The sequence below is a fragment of the Pseudorasbora parva genome, chromosome 9, assembly GCF_024679245.1.
Source record: "Pseudorasbora parva isolate DD20220531a chromosome 9, ASM2467924v1, whole genome shotgun sequence".
Taxonomy (NCBI): Eukaryota; Metazoa; Chordata; class Actinopteri; order Cypriniformes; family Gobionidae; genus Pseudorasbora; species Pseudorasbora parva.
This window is the reverse complement of record NC_090180.1, coordinates 27806579-27827726: the sequence shown is the minus strand read 5'-3', so window position 1 is coordinate 27827726 and position 21148 is coordinate 27806579. Positions and strand designations below refer to the sequence as shown.

The 21148-nt window shown below is 38.0% G+C and overlaps 1 protein-coding gene across 2 annotated transcripts in view; it reads right to left on the bottom strand.

Moving 5' to 3' along the window:
• zyg11l (zyg-11 family member, cell cycle regulator, like) overlaps positions 1–21148 on the bottom strand; it is a 42488-nt gene that overhangs the window by 7380 nt on the left and 13960 nt on the right. The window contains exons 5-12 of one of the 2 annotated variants that reach the window (XM_067452148.1): positions 20599–20775; positions 19503–19567; positions 19322–19421; positions 16271–16321; positions 13436–13597; positions 12148–12195; positions 10404–10607; positions 4328–4380 (exon numbers count right to left, since the gene is read on the bottom strand). In XM_067452148.1, the coding sequence (XP_067308249.1) occupies positions 4328–4380; positions 10404–10607; positions 12148–12195; positions 13436–13597; positions 16271–16321; positions 19322–19421; positions 19503–19567; positions 20599–20775 (860 nt within the window). The remainder of the gene's footprint in view (positions 1–4327; positions 4381–10403; positions 10608–12147; positions 12196–13435; positions 13598–16270; positions 16322–19321; positions 19422–19502; positions 19568–20598; positions 20776–21148) is intronic. The other variant, XM_067452149.1, reaches the window with a different exon arrangement.

The following is a 21148-nucleotide window of genomic DNA, read 5'->3' as shown; positions in this document are numbered from 1 at the left end:
TTCCATTATAACCACAATTTTTGATTGGAAAGCCATGACACCATATACTCATGCATTCTTGATTGTTGGTGGTTTTCCCAGTTGGGAAGAGGTAAAATGTGTAATTTTTACAATTGATAACCAGGTGGCACCATTAACCCTTTAGATAGGCCTGTGCTGAAGAAAAAAAAAAGAAGCTTAGTTTCTGGCATTTGTATAGAGTATAATAATTGCATATAAATGAGGGATTTAAAAAATGTAAATCTGATGCTGCACACAAGCTAACAGTGCATCAAAGCCAGTGCTGTTACTGATCTTTGACATGTCCAAAACTGTGATAAAAGGTCAAAAAAGATCCAGTCCACAATCACTTTTTATATTGAAAATAAGTTATTTTGTGTGAATGTTTTTTTTCCAAATCAGTTTTGAATCCATTTTTGAAAATAATTTATGAACTTGGCAATTAAAGAGTGATAAGAGTGACAATGAAACAATGACAGCAGCTCAACAATAAACATGGAATCAAGTATGAAAACTTGCAACAGAACGCATTTTAAATTATTTTACATTTGATTATTTTATTTATTTCTGAAGAACTCTTTAGAAGCCTGTATTGGTGTACTTTAAAGGAATAGTTCACCCAAAAATGAAATTTCTGTCATCATTTACTCTCCCCCTCATGATGTTCCAAACCTGTAGTTTCTTCATTCTGTTGAACAAAAGAATATATTTTGAAGAACGTTTGTAACCAAATGTTTGCTTTGGGGGCAACATTGACTTCCATGGTAGGAATGTGTGGGAATACATAGGAATATGTATTCTACATAAAGAAATGCATTCAGGTTTGGAACAACTTGAGGGTGAGGAAATTATGACAGATTTTTCATTTTTGGGTACACTGTCTCTTTAAGCAGTCATTCTGAACCAGTAACCACTTTACTGACAATTCTGAAATTCAAAAATGTTTAATCCTCTTTATTAATTTACTATTATGACTATATTATTATGTAATTATTTGTCTCATTTTAATCTAAATATTTTTAAAATATCTAACTGCTAAATGATAAATTGATAACATTAATAGGCTATAATCTATTAATTAACCGTTCTAATGTCTAGAAAATAATTCTGCCAAGCTCTGATAATGTATGGAATATTATATTATATTATCCATTAAAAAAACAATAGGCCTACCTTTAGTTCACGGATGTGTCTCTCATCGCATGCTTTAAGTCAGACAGTCTGAGACACTGAAATGCTTCTCTGCAAAGGGTGCAGTTTGTCTTGGGTTCATCTTAAGTTACTGGACAGACCCACTCATGATACCTTTTTATTTTATTCAGCCCTATATCTGGAAATCCTCTTGCGTTCAAACTGTGGACGCGAGCTCGACATGTTTCCAGCGCATGTTCTCGAGACTCTGTCGCTATGGCAGCAAAGCGCCGCTAAAACGCAATCTTGTGCATCTCGTCCCGTATTGGTTTGATACGGGACGCGTCATTTTGCTTATTCTAAATATTGATTGGACTAGTACCTAGCGTCCCCCCCCAAACCTACGCCATGGCCAGTGGGGTGGCCAGGAGTTGGCCCCCCTGGTGGCGCCACTGTCTGTCTTTAGACACAGTCTTTGTTTGAACGAAATAGAGTGGTGCAGGTATAGCACTTCTGGTTACCTCATCCTGAAGTCAATTTTAAATGGGGTTTTGGTTAAATGGCTGAAATAAGGTTTGTGTATAACTGTTAAAGGGATCCCCTGGTGTTGAGACTTGTATGGCTTAATATAACATAAATGATGTCTCTTACTGAATTATGTAGTAGAAAACCCATGAAAGATCTACGTTATTTTAAAAATCGATTTTATATTTGGACCATGGGCGGCGCCATTTTGTTTGCGTTCTAGGTTGATGACGTAGAATGGTTGAACTCCTCAATCAGCTGGCGTTACCCGTAGCTATTTTTACCACAACGCAACTCGAAAATTGTTTCAGAGTTAAACAAAACCAATGAATTCCTTTGTAATTGTACTTAAAACACACTCAAACATACATGTGCACACAATTCACCTACACAAGTCACAAACAGATCGGCGGGCGCGCACACGACAGACTCTGTTTCAATCGAGATGTTGGGCTGCTCAGTCTCCACGACAGGGGCTGAATCTGAAATCGACCCTATACCCTTAAATAGGGCATTATTTGAAGGGACGGCCATTTGTAGTGTTGTCCGACACCATAGTGGACATGTTCAAGTGCAGTCATTCAGTCTCACGTTGCACCGCAATAACGAGTGTAAAACCGATTTACAAACAGCTGTCCGACTTCACGCACTCAAACATACATGTGCACACAAACTCTCTCTCTCACACAGACTCACACACACCCCAACAGATCGGCGCGAACACACACACACACACACACCCCAACAGATCGGCGCGAACACACACACACACCCCAACAGATCGGCGCGAACACACACACACACATCTATTCCCTGTGTTGATATCCTAGATAGACTGTTGATAGTAGATTAACGTGAGGAAGGGAGGCAGGATGTTTTGGTGATGATGCATGCGATTGAGACAGAGCAGTCTGTCAGGTGTGTGTGTGCGCGCCCGCCGATCTGTTTGTGACTTGTGTAGGTGAGTTTGTGTGCACATGTATGTTTGAGTGTGTTTTAAGTACAATTACAAAGCAATTCATTGGTTTTGTTTAACTCTGAAACAATTTTCGAGTTGCGTTGTGGTAAAAATAGCTACGGGTAACGCCAGCTGATTGAGGAGTTTAACCATTCTACGTCATCAACCTAGAACGCAAACAAAATGGCGCCGCCCATGGTCCAAATATAAAATCGATTTTTTAAATAACCTAGATCTTTCATGGGTTTTCTACTACATATTTCAGTAAGAGACATCATTTATGTTATATTAAGCCATACAAGTCTCAACACCATGGGATCCCTTTAACAATAGCTCAGGTCCATTAAATAAGTTTTAGAACACAAGTTGAAGACAAGTATCAATGAAATGACAAGTATCATTGTCATTTCATTCTACCATGTGAAATACATCAGCATTACCCTATTAGTGATTTTTAAAAAAAATTTAAATCTTGAAAATAGTGGTTTCTAACAAGTGGCTAAATGGGACTAGAGAGGCTGTCGAGGTGATTAAATGGCATCATGCCGAACAGGTAAACTTTTTTTACAGCCTAATTATGCTCCAATAAATTAACCTAACTCAAATTTTCAGGGAAAATGTTTTTTAGATAAAAACTGGAAGAAATGTTTGGGAAGCTTAGTGATGGCCTACCTTTAGCTTTTTACTTCTGGCGTCTGCATTTTACATTTTAAAATTCATAAAAGTTGTACTCATCTATGATAATTATCTTGATAGGCAAAACGTGCAAGTATCATTGTCAAATCACAGAGTTTGTTTTTAGCAATAATCCAAAAGCCTATAGGAAAAACCTATCGAGAGAACCAGCATGATGCCGTTGGCCTACAAAGTGATGTCATAACTGCAGCACTCTATACAAAAGATTTGAATAAATAGATGGTTGGGTGAGTTAAACGCAATGCTGCACATCAAAACTCAATAATTAATTAAATAATAATAAAAAATATTTTTCAAGTGAATCTATTGTTTTGTTGAAAAACAACTTGATATTTAAAGGGATAGTTCATTTAAAAATAAAAATAGTAATACATGCTGGTTTGGATTGACATGAGTGAGTAAAATAATATAATTTACATTTTTGGAACTATTCCTCAATTGTACATGCAAATGATGACTTCAGCCATTGTTCTCCTGCACAGCATTCAGTACTACACACTCAGTCCTGTAGGTGGCTGTGGTAAATTATTTTATTTTTGAATGAACTACTACCAGTACATTTTCTTATAATATAGTTTTATGCTTCTGATGGCCCCTTGATAAAAAAAAATATTGCAATGGCTGTATATCATAACTCTTTTGAAGTGCTTTAATAAATGTGAAAGTAACCAAAAATTGCAACTCTGATTCTAAGATGTATACTTTTCATGAGCTTCTGCCTAAATGTTTAAAATGTATTTTGTAGACATAGAAATTGTGCCTACATATAAATTTATTAAAAAATTACAAACTAAAATGTACTTGAAAAAAAAGGTCTGAACTCCAACTTTGCTCACTGCATAATTCCCATATTCCCATTTGCGTAGTATCATAGTTGTGATGATGTCATTTTTCGAAAATGTGGCAAATAATAATAGAATAAAATGATTAGGTGTATCCAGTCGTTTGACTGATTATTGTTTAATATTATATAAATACAAAATAATCAATTAAAAGTAAATATGTAAGAAGACTTACCGGTAGGAAACCATGGCATGCTCAGGAGAACTCCATGACAGGATAGAGGAGTGCTAAAAGTGAAAAAGATTCAAGGTACAAAGTTGACGACATAGAAAACAACATACATTTGAACACACACACACACACACACACACACACACACACACACACACACACACACACACACACACACACACACACACACACACACACACACACACACACACACACACACACACACACACACGTGTTGTTATTTTATACTGTACAAACTGTATATTATCTCCCTTTACACTAACTATAACTCTACCAACCACAGAAAACTTTCTGCATTTTTACATTTTCAAAAAAACATTCTGTATGATTTATAAGCTTGTTTCTTCATTAGGACCTCCATTTAGGTTCCCATGGTGACAAGAGTCCCCATTAGTCAGTGTGCATTTAGGTTTAAGTCCCCACTGTGAGAAAAACAGGCATACACACACGCTTTCCCCATAGGCATGTGGTGGTGTTATAAAATGACATGGCAAAGTCCTCAAATTTTTTATCTAAACTTTTTTGTATATATTCTGATTTTGCATTTGACTAATTTTATTCATTTTGAGGAGTACTTAATCTTTATTGTGCAAGTGAAATAAGTAAATGCTCAGATTTAGTCTAGAACTACAATAACTATCATATTTGCACTTACTCTTGATTTTTCTCAACATGGGGAGAAGAGAGCTGTCAGTCAAATAAATGTGAAAAAGTAACTTGCGTTACTTTAACAAAATATCTGAGTTACTTTTTTTTAAAGTAATGCATTACTTTACTAGTTACTTGAAAAGCTAATTTGATTACGTAACTTTAAATACTTGCTCGTTAATGCGTGTTTATTTGTTTGCAGTTTATTTAATGCTTATGGACACAAACTAAACATATCAATTAATTTGATATACAATCGATTAAACCACAAAGCTGGCACAGAGGTATGTATAATTACAAAATAAAGTAATTATGTTTGGTATTATTATTAAAGGTCCCATGGCATGTATTTTTATTATTATTTTATGTTTCCTGATGTGTACTTATATTGTTAACATGGTTTTTACATCAAAAAAAATCATAATTTTGAAATAAAAAGCATTTTTCTATACTGATATTAGCCCTCTGACATGAATTCTGTTTCAAGGGCCGTATCTGCTGTGAGACTTCAGTGAAAACACCCACTGTTGTGATTGGCTGACATCTTTGCATTCGAAATGAGATTACGTGTGGAGGGGACATGGTTTAGTGAGGTGCAAGTAGCAGCTGCAGCACTGCCAGTCCAGAGAGAGACAGCGATCTAGAGATAGATTGCTGAGAAAAGGTTATTGTACTGAGTTGTTGAGAGTGCTTTGCGTGCACAAATTTATTTAGTTTGTATCTGAGAGCTCTGAATTAACACGAATGAACTTTGCAATGTTATTTCTCTCACAAAATGTTTTCACCAAAACTAACAACAAACACGACATCGACATGAATACAGTAAGAGCTTCTGTTGAGCAGCTTAAAGGGTTAGTTTACCCAACTCTCATTAATTACCTACCCTCATGTCGTTCAACACCCGTAAGACCTCCGTTCATCTTTGGAACACAAATGAAGATATTTTTGTTGAAATCCGATGACACCAATGTCATTTCCTCTCTCAAGACCCATAAAAGGCACTAAAGACGTCGTTACAAAGCCCATCTCACTACAGTTATTCTACAACAATTTTATGAAGCGATGAGAATAGTTTTTGTGCGCAAAAAAGAAAACGACTATGTATAGTGATGGGTCGAATTCAAAACAAAGTTTTGAACTGATATGAATCGCCGTATTGGTTCATGATTCGGATCGTTTGTCAAATTGCCAGAGTGGCGGTGCTGTCAAATCCATATGGTAAGACTGTGCTACTGACATCGCAACTGATAAACTAAATCCATTCTCTACTAATTCTCTGGGCAGGCAAAGCAGATGAAGGAGAGGTAGCCTTTCCCGGTATGAAGTCATAATAGGAGAATTCAAGATCGGCTCGTCTGGGCTCTCATTTTCACAAAGGCCAGTCTGATCTCATGAAATGGCATATATATGACACACCAGCTTTGGCTTTAGAAAATGGCGTGTTTGTTTACGCAAAGTCATGATGTCATGTTACAAAGGCAGAGAAAGAAAGCCAGAAATTCGTTTACACCAGAAAAAAATTCTAGCCACTTGGGGACAATATTCAGGCCAGGGGAACTCCTATTAATGTTGAAAAACCTCATAAAATTAAAATTCCATGCCATGGGACCTTTAATATTATTTTATAAAGTAGGTTACATGCAAGACAAAAGTTGTTTTTATTACTATGTGTGACAAAACCGTTTCTGCAACAGCTCCAGCCCTACAACGCAAGTGTATACGTCAGCGTCCGAATTTACTCAATTCATTTAGGGGACTAGGGATCAAGGTTATTATAGTTTTGCTTTTTTAAATTAGTTTTTATTTTAGTATCGTTTTCAATTTTGCTACAAATTTCAGTTTAGTTTTAGTTAGTTTTACAAATGGTTTCGCTAGTTTTAGTTTAGTTTTTATTTTGCAAATACATTTCTATTTAGTTTTTATTTATTTAGTTTCAGTTTTAGTAATTATAGTTTAGCAGAGTTACCATAATGAAGTGTAGAGACCAAATCAAGGTTTTTAATTTCAGCAAAGTTTAATGTTTGCACAGATTAGAGTTTAATCTGACTAAACATCCTTAAGTGAAATAACTTGATAAATGAGCATTATTGTTTAAACCCAGGAAGGTCTTACAAAACATGCATAAAGTTGGGTCTTCACCTTTGAGCAAAAAAGCTTGAGTCAAACTATGACCTATACAAACAACGATCTGGAGATTAAAAATGAAATAAATTATATTTTGATATTAAAAAATTATATTTGATATTTTTGACATAGATCCTCTGAGTATTAGCCTATCTTAAAGAACAAAATAAATGCAACGTAAAATATAAAAGTAAAAATTATAAATTCCAGACAAACTCATTCATAGCAAAGATAAAATATTGTTAAACAATTAAAAGCTTATTTTAATTTCTTCAGTAGTACAATGTAGGCTAGCAGCGTAAGACCACAGCTAAAGTCATCTGAATACAGCCAACACACACTGTTGTGCTGTGTGTGTGTGTGTGTGTGTGTGTGTGTGTGTGTGTGTGTGTGTGTGTGTGTGTGAGAGAGAGAGAGAGAGAGAGAGAGTGTGTGTGTGTGTGTGTGTGTGTGTGTGTGTGTATTGTGTTATAATTGTAAAGGGGACCAATGTCCTCACTTATCTAGTAAAATATTATGATAACTGACTAGTGAGGGCATTTGACTGGTCCTCACTGGTTAAAAAGGCTTATAAATCGGCCAAAACATGTTTTTATTTAAATCTATTGTTTTGCACGTTCTTGGGATGGGGAGGTTTAGGGATAGGGATTGGGTTAGGGGATAGAAAATATCATTAACCTGATATAAAATCAATGGAAGTCCATGTCCTCACTTATATAGTGAAACAAACGTGTGTGTGTGTGTGTGTCCTGGTATTCCCTACTTTGTGGGGAAATGTCTCCACACAGACAATAATATTATTATTAGTAAATGATTATGATAACACCTTTGAGCCTGTCAATATTATGCAAACATGAAATTTCAAACGCACAGTAGGCTAGTAACGTTGCTTTCTAGTTGCTGACTTTTGCGCCTGCGTCTCTCGTCGCGTAAGAAACGGCATTCTAAAACAGTGAGCTTAAAAGAAGTTCAACGTGCATCTCATTACCTTGTGTTATTTCCCATTTCACTGCCACGGACGCATCGATTCTTTGTGAACTGCCGTTTAGGACTGGCGATGTGTTGCCTGTCTGCACGCGTCCGTCACAGGACGGTTAATCTCCTCCTCAGATCACTTCACGCGCACTAGCGCAATATACAGACACTCGCTCAACCGCCACAGTCAGATGTCAGATTTTCCACCACATTAAATAGGGCTTATTAATAACGAAAACGAATATTTATTTTTGCTAATTATTATTTTATTTCAGTTAGTTTTTTAGTACGAGTAGTTAGTTTCGTTTAGTTTTAGTTTTTTATTTATTCAGATTTTTTAATTTTATTTCAGTTTACGAAAATGTTTTTTGACCAATAGTTTTAGTCTTAGTTTCAGTTTTCGTTTACGAAAATAACCTTGCTAGGGATTAGTGAATGAGTGAATGAATGAGCAGTTTCATTCAGGCCGATTCGAGAATGCACACGGGGAAAAAAAGGCACGATTTATCACATAAACCAACCATAACCGATCATGTCCAGTCATAGCGTGATAAAGACATTGGCCCTCATTTATCAAAAGTGCGTACACCAAATTTCCAGCGTACACCTTGCATGCACCCAAACCCACGGTGACTTTGAGATTTATCAATATGGACGTTGGCGTACGGCACGCTCAAATCCTACGCCAGCTCAGGAGGTGGTGTATGCACGTTTGAGTTAGTGGGAAAATGCGCAGAAAAACAATCCCTAACACCACAAAACGCACTGACAAGATATGCTATATGACCCACTGTTAAAAACCACAACAACAACATTTAGTGTTTATTTTTGTGCAACATGAAGGTCAATGTTTAATTTGTGTGACTTTACCAAAGTGTTTGATCTGTAGGCATATGTATTCCTCCAGTCGCGAGCCTGTGCGCTTTATCTGACGTTTCAGGCCCGCGCCTGGCCCAGCAGCTGCGCACGGACTGGGACTAAAATAATTCAGACTGACAAAATAATAAAAATGGCCTTCTTCTTTTAAATAATAATAAAATCAATAAAAACGGCATTTTCTTCTAAATAACAAGCGTCATTAAGAATAATAATCATAATAATAATAAGAAGAATCTTACAAATTGTCATGTAATTATTAATGTGAATGAATCTTACTCCACATCACATCATCATCACTATTGTACACCCCAATTCATGTGCCGTGATACGAAATTAAATGCTAATTGTTTCAAAACGTGCTGTAAAATAATGCATTGTGTAATTTATCATCCAAACAGCTATTTAAACTGCTGGAGTGCACTTGTCAACCTCCACACTATTAAGAGTACTCGTAATTTGGGTCCATATTTTGTTTTTGTAGGTGCCTTTAATCCCACTCTTTAAACTCCCAAATAAAACAATTTCGTTTTTTTTTCCACTTCCCTGGTGATGGTCTCGATGGGCGCGTCTCAATCATCTCACTAGTTCAGTAGTCAGGGCACTGATCAGGGAGTCAGCCCGTTGACTTATGTCCTAACCAGTGTCCTGACTAGTGGACTAGTGAGATGATTGAGCGCGCCCGATCTCCACGTCGGAGAAGTTTCGCTTCTTTGCCATCTTCTGTTTGTCCATGGCGTAAAATGAGGGCGTGGGAGAGGCGGAGACTTGAATATATAGGGGCGTGTTATTCTAATGACGATCGTTTTCAGCCGCCACATTTATCAAGGGCAAGTATTGCGTACACCTGGATTGCAGAGGTGCGCACAGCTTCATAAATCAGGCGATGAGAGGAGTGTAAGCATAATCTTACGCCAACATATACACCAGTTTCTACGCAAGATTGATAAATGAGGGCCATTGCCTCCTCTATCGTGACTTTCCCCCATTCATTCTCAATTTACTTTCGTAATAATATTTTTATCATTATTATTAGACACTGCCTCCTTTGCCTTCTTGAAGGAAACACCCCTGCCATAGGTAATAGTAGTGTATTCTATAAAATAACTAGCCTGATGTGGTCATACTCAATTCTAGTCAACAGAACTAAACTGCACTGTGTTGCCAAATCTGTGTTCTTTTCCGTGGGTTGTTTTCCATGTCGGCGGGTTGAAGCGACCTCAATTATGTGATATATAGACCCAGGAATGCAAATTTTAGCAGGCAACCATGTCAAAATAACAAACATTTTACACCCCAAATGTTTAAAATAAAAACTGTTAGGCATGTTTAAGCCATTTGATTTATGGGCACATGGGAAGTAATACCCATGTCATTATACACATTATTTGTGTCCTCATAAACCATACACACACCCACACACACACACACACACCAGTTTCTCCTTCACTGTGCAGTGTAGCTCAGCATCCAGACCCCACACAGGCCCCCTGACTGAGATGAGATGTGCCAGGATCCCTCCAGCAAAGTAACTGACATCCACCTCCACTACAGGGTTGATTAAGAGTGAGAGAATGTGCTCCACCAGGTCCTCACTCATCAGCTCCATCCGTAGCTCCTCCACCTCTGCTACATTATTCTGGAGCACAGACACAGGAGATTCAATGATTTCAATGTTGCGCAAGCTAGTCGTCATTTGAAGCAGATACACTTCTATAACAGAATATTAAAATGCCACAATTCCACATGGGGTATGCTAAAGGTTAAGGCCATTACATGATTTTCCTTGCAGGTGAATCCACCCATTGAACATGTTATAAAATGTTAACATACTGCATAGGGAATTTTCATAAAGAGACCAAACGGTCCCTGCTAACACTTTACAATTAGGCTCATTATTAGTCAATGCATCAGGTATCATCAACTAACAATCAACATCAATTGCATTAATCTATGTTCATTTTAATGTAATGTCCTATTATTCATTGTTGAGTCATGCAATACACATACAACATGCATAAATGTAAAAAAATATCAGTAACCTAATGTTGCAAAGCATGGCCGTCACTAGGCCCTTTTTAGGGGGGCTTCAGCTCAGCTTTTTTCAGCCTGTATTGGGCATAAGATTACTTATGAATGTGAGCATATTTTGAATTAATTTAATAAACTTAGTTACCTAGCTTTCCTGGTAGCCTTCAGTAAGTTAATGTGTCTATGAAAATGATTCAGAAAACAAATATCAGTTTGCTTTTTGTTTGCTTTCGTCACTAAAAAAAAAAAAAAAAAAAAAATCAGTCATATCTGCCCACTGACATGGTTTTCAAGCTTTTTTTCTTCTTCTTTTGCCTTGAGAACATCTTAAAATGCACACATGTAGATCATATAATCAAAATTTTCCCGGGGAAATTTCAACCCCCCCTAACTACCTCACATTTGGGATCTGTGCTTATAAACCTGCCTACATTCCTGAGTATGATTAAGGGATGTACAATATAGTGATGCAGAATAAGCCATTCATTTTTGCTTCATAATTATAAGTAATAATAAAAAACCAATATCCTCATATGCATGCTAATAAGGTACTAGTTAATAGTGAGAATTGGACCCTAAACTAAAGTGGTACGTTTGTTTCATGCCCTCAATGGGGGCTGAGCCCCCTTAAAATGAAAATCATAGAATCGCCCCTGTTGCTAAGGTATTGTTCTTTGTTACCTAATGCTAATGTATAGAACATTAATGTAAAGTGTTACCCTGCCTCAAATAATTTCAAGAATGGATCAAAAATCCTTCACCATTCCATCAGTGCTGTAGAAGTTTGAATCAATATCTCTCACTAACACATACAGAGAAAAGCATATGAAATACCATTTACTTACACTACCAACAGGCAGCCAACACTAGAATATTAACATACTAAACATACATTAAAACCAAATCACATTAAAGCCCATTTCTATACATAGTAAAAAGTATATTGTGAATAGTTTATGGTAGTTAACATTAGTTCAGCTATTATTACTAATATTCTCCTTCTGGACCATTAGTCAATAAATCATCTGTAAACACTGAATATTTTCAGTTCATTTAGATTTGCATGAGAACAAAAGCAATCATGTCAAGAGTGGGCGAGTTGTTTACTTTGTACAACCATACTTCCACCAATTTTAAAAAATAATTACCAAAAGGCCCAGGATCTTCTGCTGGATGGAGAACTCAGAATAATAAGTCTGTGGAGGAGAGGAGAGCGTAATGAGAAGATTAACAACCATTTAAAAGTGACATTTCTCCCCAAAATGCTCATCATCATAAATCATCATTTAACTCATGTCATTCCAAAACTATTTGAATTTCTGTCTTCTGTGGTAAAGAAGATGCTAAAGTTGATATTTTGATCAATTCAATGGTGACCAAAATGGTTTGTGTCCAAAATGTTATCAACATTATTTAAAGAATTTGTTTTTCACAGAAAAAAAGTAACACTGGTTTAGATTGATTCAACAAAAGGGTGAGAAAATTATCAAAGAATTTTTACTTTTTTGATGAAGTATCAATAAGTTCAAGAATTTGTCATTGTAGTAAATTTATGATCTCAGTCTATAATCTGACTAGTAATGCAGCCTGGAATTAAACCACACCAAGTTCGGTCATTTGGATAGAGGGTGAACTGGTCCCCCAACTGAGTCTGATTTCGCCCAAGGTTTCTCCTCCTTTTCTCTCAGCAATGAAGTTCCTTGCCACTGTAGCCTCTGGCTTTTTTAGTTGTGGATACTTAATATTCCACAATATTATGACTTGAATGCCTTTACACTATTGGAAAATAACTGTACTAAACTGAGCTGAGCTTACAGATGATTTGAACTACACAGTTTTAAAATAGAACTGAATCAACATTCAACTGATTTCAGTAATGTAATGACCGTTGTTCACAATTGCCTTATTATAGCTGCTTTAAAGGAGAATTGAATTCTGTTTCCATCATTGACCATTATTTTCCAGTTTATCACTACACTGTAAAAAATTATTTAAAAAAATAAGTTACCCAGTTGCCTTAAAATGTTTAGTTTATTAAAATAAAACATTTGAGTTAATACAATGAACATTTTTGAGAATCGACAACCTTTATTCAAATATTCAAATATTCAAATATTTTGTAAGCATTAGGTAATTGTGTGTGTTTTATTTGTGAAGACACAGTGTAACTTTTTATGTGGTTCAGATACAATAATATTTTGAGTTTCTATTTATTAAACCAATTTCCTTCATTGTATCAACTCAAATTTTTAATTTCAATAAACTCAACATTTTAAGCCAACCAGGTTACTTACTTTTTAAAGTTAAACCAACAATATTTTTTTTACAGTGTATAAGCTGCTTCGAAAAAAAATCTGTATTGTAAAAAGCTATATATAAGTAAAGGTGACTTGACTACAAATGTGTCGAACTGTACATGAGTGCGTGTCTGTGTACCTCCAGCAATTCCATGTAAAGTTCCAGCCCTTGGCACTGAATGAAATGGCGACAAGCAGTGGGTGTCTCATCTGTCAAGTTCCACAAAGCACTTAATGCAAACTTCAGAGTCGAGTCCACTACACCCAGTGAGGCCTTCTGTTGGACGATGCTCAGCAACTGCTGAAGTTCCACAGAAAGGGGAATAAATGAATTGGTTTGGTTCATGTAGTCATCTGTCCATTCAGGCATTTGCAATAGAAGCTTAAAGATTTTTTCATTTGCATATTCTATAATACTTAACAATATGGTTAGCATAAAAGGGTTAGGGTTAGGAGAGCATAAAAGATTTATTGTCCCCACACACTTGGAACGCTGGAGAAGAGGAACAGACGCAGAAGCAAGGAGACAGGAACTTGGGGGAAATCACAGGAGGCAATGGTCGCAGGGAGGGAACACAGGTAAGTAATCCGTTGTACAAGTGGTAGACCATACAATGAGTGTGTTTGAAGCGTGTGCTTATATGCCAGAGGTGACAAGTGTGCTGATGAGGCGTTTTGTGCATGAAGGCACCTCACAAAACTAATTTCGGACAGACTTCTTAGGCAGCATAACAGTTTAATGATCTACAGCAAAATAGAGAGAGCTTTGGTGAGAACTAAACACATATTTAATTACTACATTAGTGATTTTTCGCTAGAAATGACTTCAGAAGTGGAAAATATTGGTAAAAAACATATATTTACACACAAACTGACAAGCAAGCGCAGCTTTCGGATGCCATCTTATTTTCCCAGCTCAACTGTCACTGAATGGAAAGCACAGGATTGTGGGATACCAAAGGCTGGGTGGAAAAATGGTCGTCTGAAAGTTGCGTTCACTGGTCCGTTTGTGTGTAAATGTATTTTTTTTTAACCAATATTTTCCACTTCTGATGTCATTTCTAGCGAGAAATTACAAATATAGTAATTAAATATATAAATATAAATACATATAAATGATGTGACAGCAGCCACAGTACAACAGCGCCAGTGCACTCACCACACACCAGCGATAGGTGGAGAGGACAGATGGTGATAGAGCCAGTTCAATGGATGGGGATAATTAGGCATGGTAAGGGCCAATCAAGGGAATTCGGCCAGGACACCGGGGTTATACCCCTACTATTTTACGAGAAGTGCCATGGGATTTTTAATGACCACAGAGAGTCAGGACCTCGGTTTAACGTCTCATCCGAAGGACAGTGCTCTTTGACAGTACAGTGTCCCCATCACTATACTGGGGTGTTAGGACCCACACAGACCACAGGGTGAGCACCCCCTGCTGGCCTCACTAACACCTCTACCAGCAGCAACCTAGTTTTCCCAGTTGGTCTCCCATCCATGTACTGACCAGGCTCAGCCCTGCTTAGCTTCAGTGGGAAACCAGTCTTGGGCTACAGGTTGATATGGCTGCTGGCAAAAAAAATTTTGTTTAGTTCTCACCAAAGCACTCTCTATTTTGCTGTAGATCATTAAACTGTTACACTGCCTTAGAAGTCTGTCCAAAATCAGCTTCGTGAGATGCCTTCATGCACAAAACTCTGCCTTACAAGCCATTGTCTCATAAGGCAGCGAGGCAAGGAGTCAACTGCCTAGGTTTTCGGACGCAGCCGTAGTGTGCTAAGGTGACTGGGCTGGTGATGAGAATTTTTCATGCCGCTGCTTCAAAGGAAACAAGAGTTTTTTTGTGCAGCCCAAACATACACAGATAGTGTCCATCACAGACAAAGCAGAAAACCATGGCATTAAATCTGGGGCCACCGGATTCTGACATGTTGAAACTATTTAGCGCTGTAACCATTTGACTTGGCAGCCCTGAGAGCGCTGTACTTAGTAGTTCGGAAACCACCGGACTGGGCAGTGCTGTGACCATTTGACTTGGCAGCGTAGAGACCACCGGTATTGACTAGCACTGAAATATTTTGACTTGGCGGCACTGAGAGGATTGGGCTTTAGGGTACAAAAACCTCTGGATTAAAAATTCCCTCAGGATCCTTTTCCACCTCCTCTTTGCGGGGCCCAATGTGGTGTTCAAATATGAGAATGCAGGGGATACTGGTCTGGACTTCAGATGAACCTTCGTAGTTGGAGCGAATTTTGAAGACTCATGGGTCAGCATGGACAGGAGCAGACTCCTAGACAAGGGCAAACTCTGGGGAAGACTCAGAGCTGTGTTCATGGGTCCGGAGCCAACACTGGACTGTTCTCAGGGGCTGGAGTGGACTCTTGGCTGAGCTCCAGGGCCGGAGCAGGCTCTAAAGTGGATTCTTGGGCTGGAGCGGCTATGCATGAGTGCATAAAGGATGCATGGTCCCAAGGTGCAGTTGTTAGCATTCCAAGGCATCAATGAATTCAAAGATTTATCCAAGCCCCCATGAAAGATAGCCAATAACAACTCATCATTCAAGTACAGGGTGGAAGTACTCCAAGAATTCAAGTACTCCAAGAATTCTTCTGCATACTCCACAACAGGGTAGCCATCTTGAGTGAAGTAGTACAAAAGGTCAATAGGACGGAGTGGATGGTCATACTGCAATCAGTATTGTTCTGGACTTCTGTCGGAAGATAGCAGACTCGAAAAAGATGGATCAGTGAATAATGATCTAACCTATAAATAGACAGGCAGTTTTATTTGGAGGGACATTCTCTTTGTATATTTTATTTCAAGACTGTGTACAAGTAGTCATTTATTTTTTGTCCATCTAACCTTATGAGACAGGATGTTCAAAGCTAATAGCAATGGACCAAAAGCCACAAAACGTTTGATTGGGGTCTTTAAAAAAGCAACAGCAAATATGTGAAGGAAGACATTTACCTTCATTATAAATGCCTCTGCGCCCAGTTCTGAGATCTCCTCTGTGCTCAACTGCAATGAAGTGCGAGAAAATTAAGTTCTCTAGCCTCAAATCCTTTTACACATTATTAATGTCCTAGAGATAAAAAGTCTCAAAATATATGGTAATATAATTGCATATTGCATTAAAGGGATCCCCTGGTGTTGAGACTTGTATGGCTTAATATAACATAAATGATGTCTCTTACTGAATTATGTAGTAGAAAACCCATGAAAGATCTACGTTATTTTAAAAATCGATTTTATATTTGGACCATGGGCGGCGCCATTTTGTTTGCGTTCTAGGTTGATGACGTAGAATGGTTGAACTCCTCAATCAGCTGGCGTTACCCCCAGCTATTTTTACCACAACGCAACTCGAAAATTGTTTCAGAGTTAAACAAAACCAATGAATTCCTTTGTAATTGTACTTAAAACACACTCAAACATACATGTGCACACAAACTCACCTACACAAGTCACAAACAGATCGGCGGGCGCGCACACGACAGACTCTGTTTCAATCGAGATGTTGGGCTGCTCAGTCTCCACGACAGGGGCTGAATCTGAAATCGACCCTATACCCTTAAATAGGGCATTATTTGAAGGGACGGCCATTTGTAGTGTTGTCCGACACCATAGTGGACATGTTCAAGTGCAGTCATTCAGTCTCACGTTGCACCGCAATAACGAGTGTAAAGCCGATTTACAAACAGCTGTCTGACTTCACGCACTCAAACATACATGTCATGTGCACAAACTCTCTCTCTCTCACAGACTCACACACACCCCAACAGATCGGCGCGAACACACACACACACACACACACGCACTGCGTGCGCGCATACATAACCCTCAATCTATTCCCTGTGTTGATATCCTAGATAGACTGTTGATATGCAGTAGATTAACTGTAATGCCTAATGTAACCAGCAGAGGGAAATATCTAGGTAGGACGATGGGATAAGGTAACGTGAGGAAGAGAGGCAGGATGTTTTGGTGATGATGTATGCGATTGAGAGAGCAGTCTGTCAGATGTGTGTGCGCGCCCGCCGATCTGTTTGTGACTTGTGTAGGTGAGTTTGTGTGCACATGTATGTTTGAGTGTGTTTTAAAGGGGGGGTGAAATGCTGTTTCATGCATACTGAGCTTTTTACACCTTTAAAGACTTGGATTCCCATCCTAAACATAGACAAAGTTTCAAAAACTAATGTTGGACGTTTGATGGAGTATTCCTGTGTTAAAAATACTCCTTCCGGTTTCTCACAAGTTTCGGCGAGTTTTTTTCGAGTATGGGTCTACTTGACGTTAAATAGAGCGGAAGGTCCTTGTATGGGCCGTATGGGCTCTTCTCCCGGTAGGGTGCGTGCGCGCGTGACTAGAGGGAGAGAGAGGAAATGCACGCTGTAAACAGTCTCTCAGGTGCAGATCCAGTCGTCTGTGAACACTTATGACGCGCCGCGCTCAACTTTATTCCTATGGGTGACGTCGAGCGACTTCAACGCTTCAGCACAGCATTCCGGGAAGGCAGCGCTGCATTTGAACCGATTTGAACGCAGAAATGACGGGAAGCTTCAAGGCATCGCTTCAGTCGCGTCGCAAAGTGGATTTCCACGGTCACTGCTGTCACAGGACTTCACCAAATCATACCAAAGAAGTGTGTTTTTGACAGAGCGGTCCTGCTTTGGAAGATGCCGGTGAGTAAATCAACTTCAAATGTCTCTGCTATTGGCTACCGTCGCATGAGTAAACATCAGTAAACGATACGATCGCGTGCTTCGTCATTCAAATGCGCTAACAGTTACTCCATTGTTGTTCTGTATAACGTTACACTATTCTGACTCTGACGTGCAAAACCGTTTTGCTTGCTACCTCTAAGGTCTAGTCACATACAATAGTCCATAAACCGAATCATGTCCTCATAAACTGCACACAAAGGCCCCTAAATACAGTACATACCACAGAGACGGACATCCTGATGTTGCCGTTTCTCCTGTTCAATTTATTTCAGCCTCAGATTTGATTGTGGATCATTATCTGTATTAGCTGAGATAGCGATGGGTTTCTCCACGCTTGAGGACGTCACCGCTTTGCGCGCTTGTCATTCTTTAGCTCCGCCCACACGATACGCCTCCAGGCGCTCGGTTTTTTCCGGAAAGACTCGGTACAGCCCATATTTCTTTTATAAATATGATAAAACTAAAGACTTTTCGCAGATATGAAGGATGCAATACTACTCTATAGGTACTCAAGATTGACATGAGATTGACTGAAACTGAGTGTTTCACCCCCCCTTTAAGTACAATTACAAAGCAATTCATTGGTTTTGTTTAACTCTGAAACAATTTTCGAGTTGCGTTGTGGTAAAAATAGCTACGGGTAACTCCAGCTGATTGAGGAGTTTAACCATTCTACGTCATCAACCTAGAACGCAAACAAAATGGCGCCGCCCATGGTCCAAATATAAAATCGATTTTTTAAATAACGTCGATCTTTCATGGGTTTTCTACCACATAATTCAGTAAGAGACATCATTTATGTTATATTAAGCCATACAAGTCTCAACACCAGGGGATCCCTTTAAGAGTGTATTAGTACCCACCTACTTTTTCAGTGGCGTTGGTTCTTGAAATATTTTTTCCAATTCTATTTCCCATAGGGATTTTAAAAGAGTCTTTAAAATGTCATAAAAAGTCTAGCATTATTCTACAAGAACATATTCCACTACAACTTATAGACCATTAACCATGTAAGCCCTGAAGGCATTTTCAGAGTTGCGACATACACAAAAGACTCATAACTCCAAAACTATAACAAGGAGTCAAAAGATTGGCATCGCTTGATAGAAAACTTTTTATATTTTTAAATAATTTTGTTTTTTGAGAATGTCAGATATATATCACAACATGGAATAAGTAATTAGTGCAACTTCCATTTCATGCTGACTTTAATTATATTAAACATCTCTAAACATAACAACCCAGCATAGCATCAAAGTTTATCTTGGTTTAAGATATTGAACAGAGAGCTTACCTTAGAGACTAATATGGAGACTACTGCCACTGCCATTCTCTGCACCGTCTGGTCTTCATGATTCCCAAGCAACATCATTATTAGCTTAGCAGCTTCGTATCTGTGCGGAAACAGGGGTCAGTACTAAGCCAAGTCACATTAACAACATGCTGAAGTGCAGAGGAAATGTATCTGGACTGACCTGTCAAATGGGACAACCTGTAAGATATGGTCACTGCAAAGAGTAAGAAGGCAATTCTTCTGCAACTAAAAGCAGAAAAAAATATTTATAGTCGGGTGAATCTTACAAAAATTGTCGAGAATAATTGTAGATCCTATTAAATGGCAAAATATAAATAAAGCAATAAAAACTGTAATGCCAAAAATATATTACATATATATTTTTTTAATTTTATAAAATGTGTTTATACATAATGGTAGTGTTGTCCTTCCTTAAATAAAAAATATTCTAAACAGAGAAGTTTTTTTTTTTAAGAGGATTGTAACAAGAATTTGACCAGATTCACAATCGAAAATAATCAAAATGTTGTGACATTACAGATGGTGCTTAACCATAATGAGTTTGAATAGGAGTCAACTGTGGAGATTTAAAAAATGCTATCAATAAGATAAACTCAAATTCACATAACCAAATGTAGTAAATGTAAGCATTCGTGTAAGCATTTGCTGTTAAGAAATTTGTATTTTTTAATTTTCATGGAAAAAAACGCGGACTTGGCAACACAGTGCAGTTGAGTTCTGTCTGTTGACATTTCACAATGCGTTGCTTAGTTGCTCTGATTGGTTGTAGGTCTATCCAATTGAGGTCTTTCCTGGTTCAGTTGAAACACGCCTCATAATCACAGCACAATGGGGCAGTTTCAGACTCATATTCTGACTGGAATTGAGTATGACCACGTCAGGCTAGTGAAAGTGAGTATTTTTTTTTAAGTTAAAAAAAGTGCTCTGTTTGACCAGGCTGACATTGTCTGCAACATTGGCTCAATCATTGGCTTGGGCAGGACTTCCTGTCTAGGACTACCTGTCTTGCAGACATGAAAGGTTTTTTTTTGGAAAACCGGTTACTAAAAACTAAAAACTAAAGACCAGCTCACACCAAGTAAGAACAGCTTAAACAGCTAAGACGATCAGAATGGGTGATTCATGGTACTTTTTTTCAGCAGGGTCAAAAGCATGATGGATACACCAGAGATAGGATACTATCATGGTGCTATTGCATACAAACCATTGGATGATGAATAGGATGAATATTGAATGCCACCTGTGTCTGTTTATACCTGCACATGGTTTGGGAAGTTCTTCATGGCTGTAAGAAGCTGTTGAACTACATTTCCCACCAGGTGTAAGGGCATTCCCAGCACCAGCTCCTGGACGGTCAGGTTAAACACACATGCAGTGGCCACAAGCTGAACATGGAGAGAATCTGTGTGGTGTTGCATTCCAGCCAATACCAGCTGCAACAGAAGGTCACATGTTTGTTGTATGTAAATGTAATTTAGCACACTAGAACAGTATGTTTTTAAACATGAGGAAAGGGGTCCTTTACAATAAAGGAAGGTTTTAATGGATTTTTTTCTTTTATTATGATATGCTATCAAGATATGATGTCTGGCATCTTAAAAAACTGCCCTTACACTTATTTAAAATTAAAATCAATTATAATAAATATAAAAAATGCTATTTATGCATACAATACCTTCAACACACCTCTTCTATGAATGACAATTATCTATCAATATCTTTCTGTGACGTTACAGAAATTACATTCTGAATTTTTTTTTTTTTTGGGGGGGGGGGGGGGGGGGGTATAAAGTCATTCCTGACATC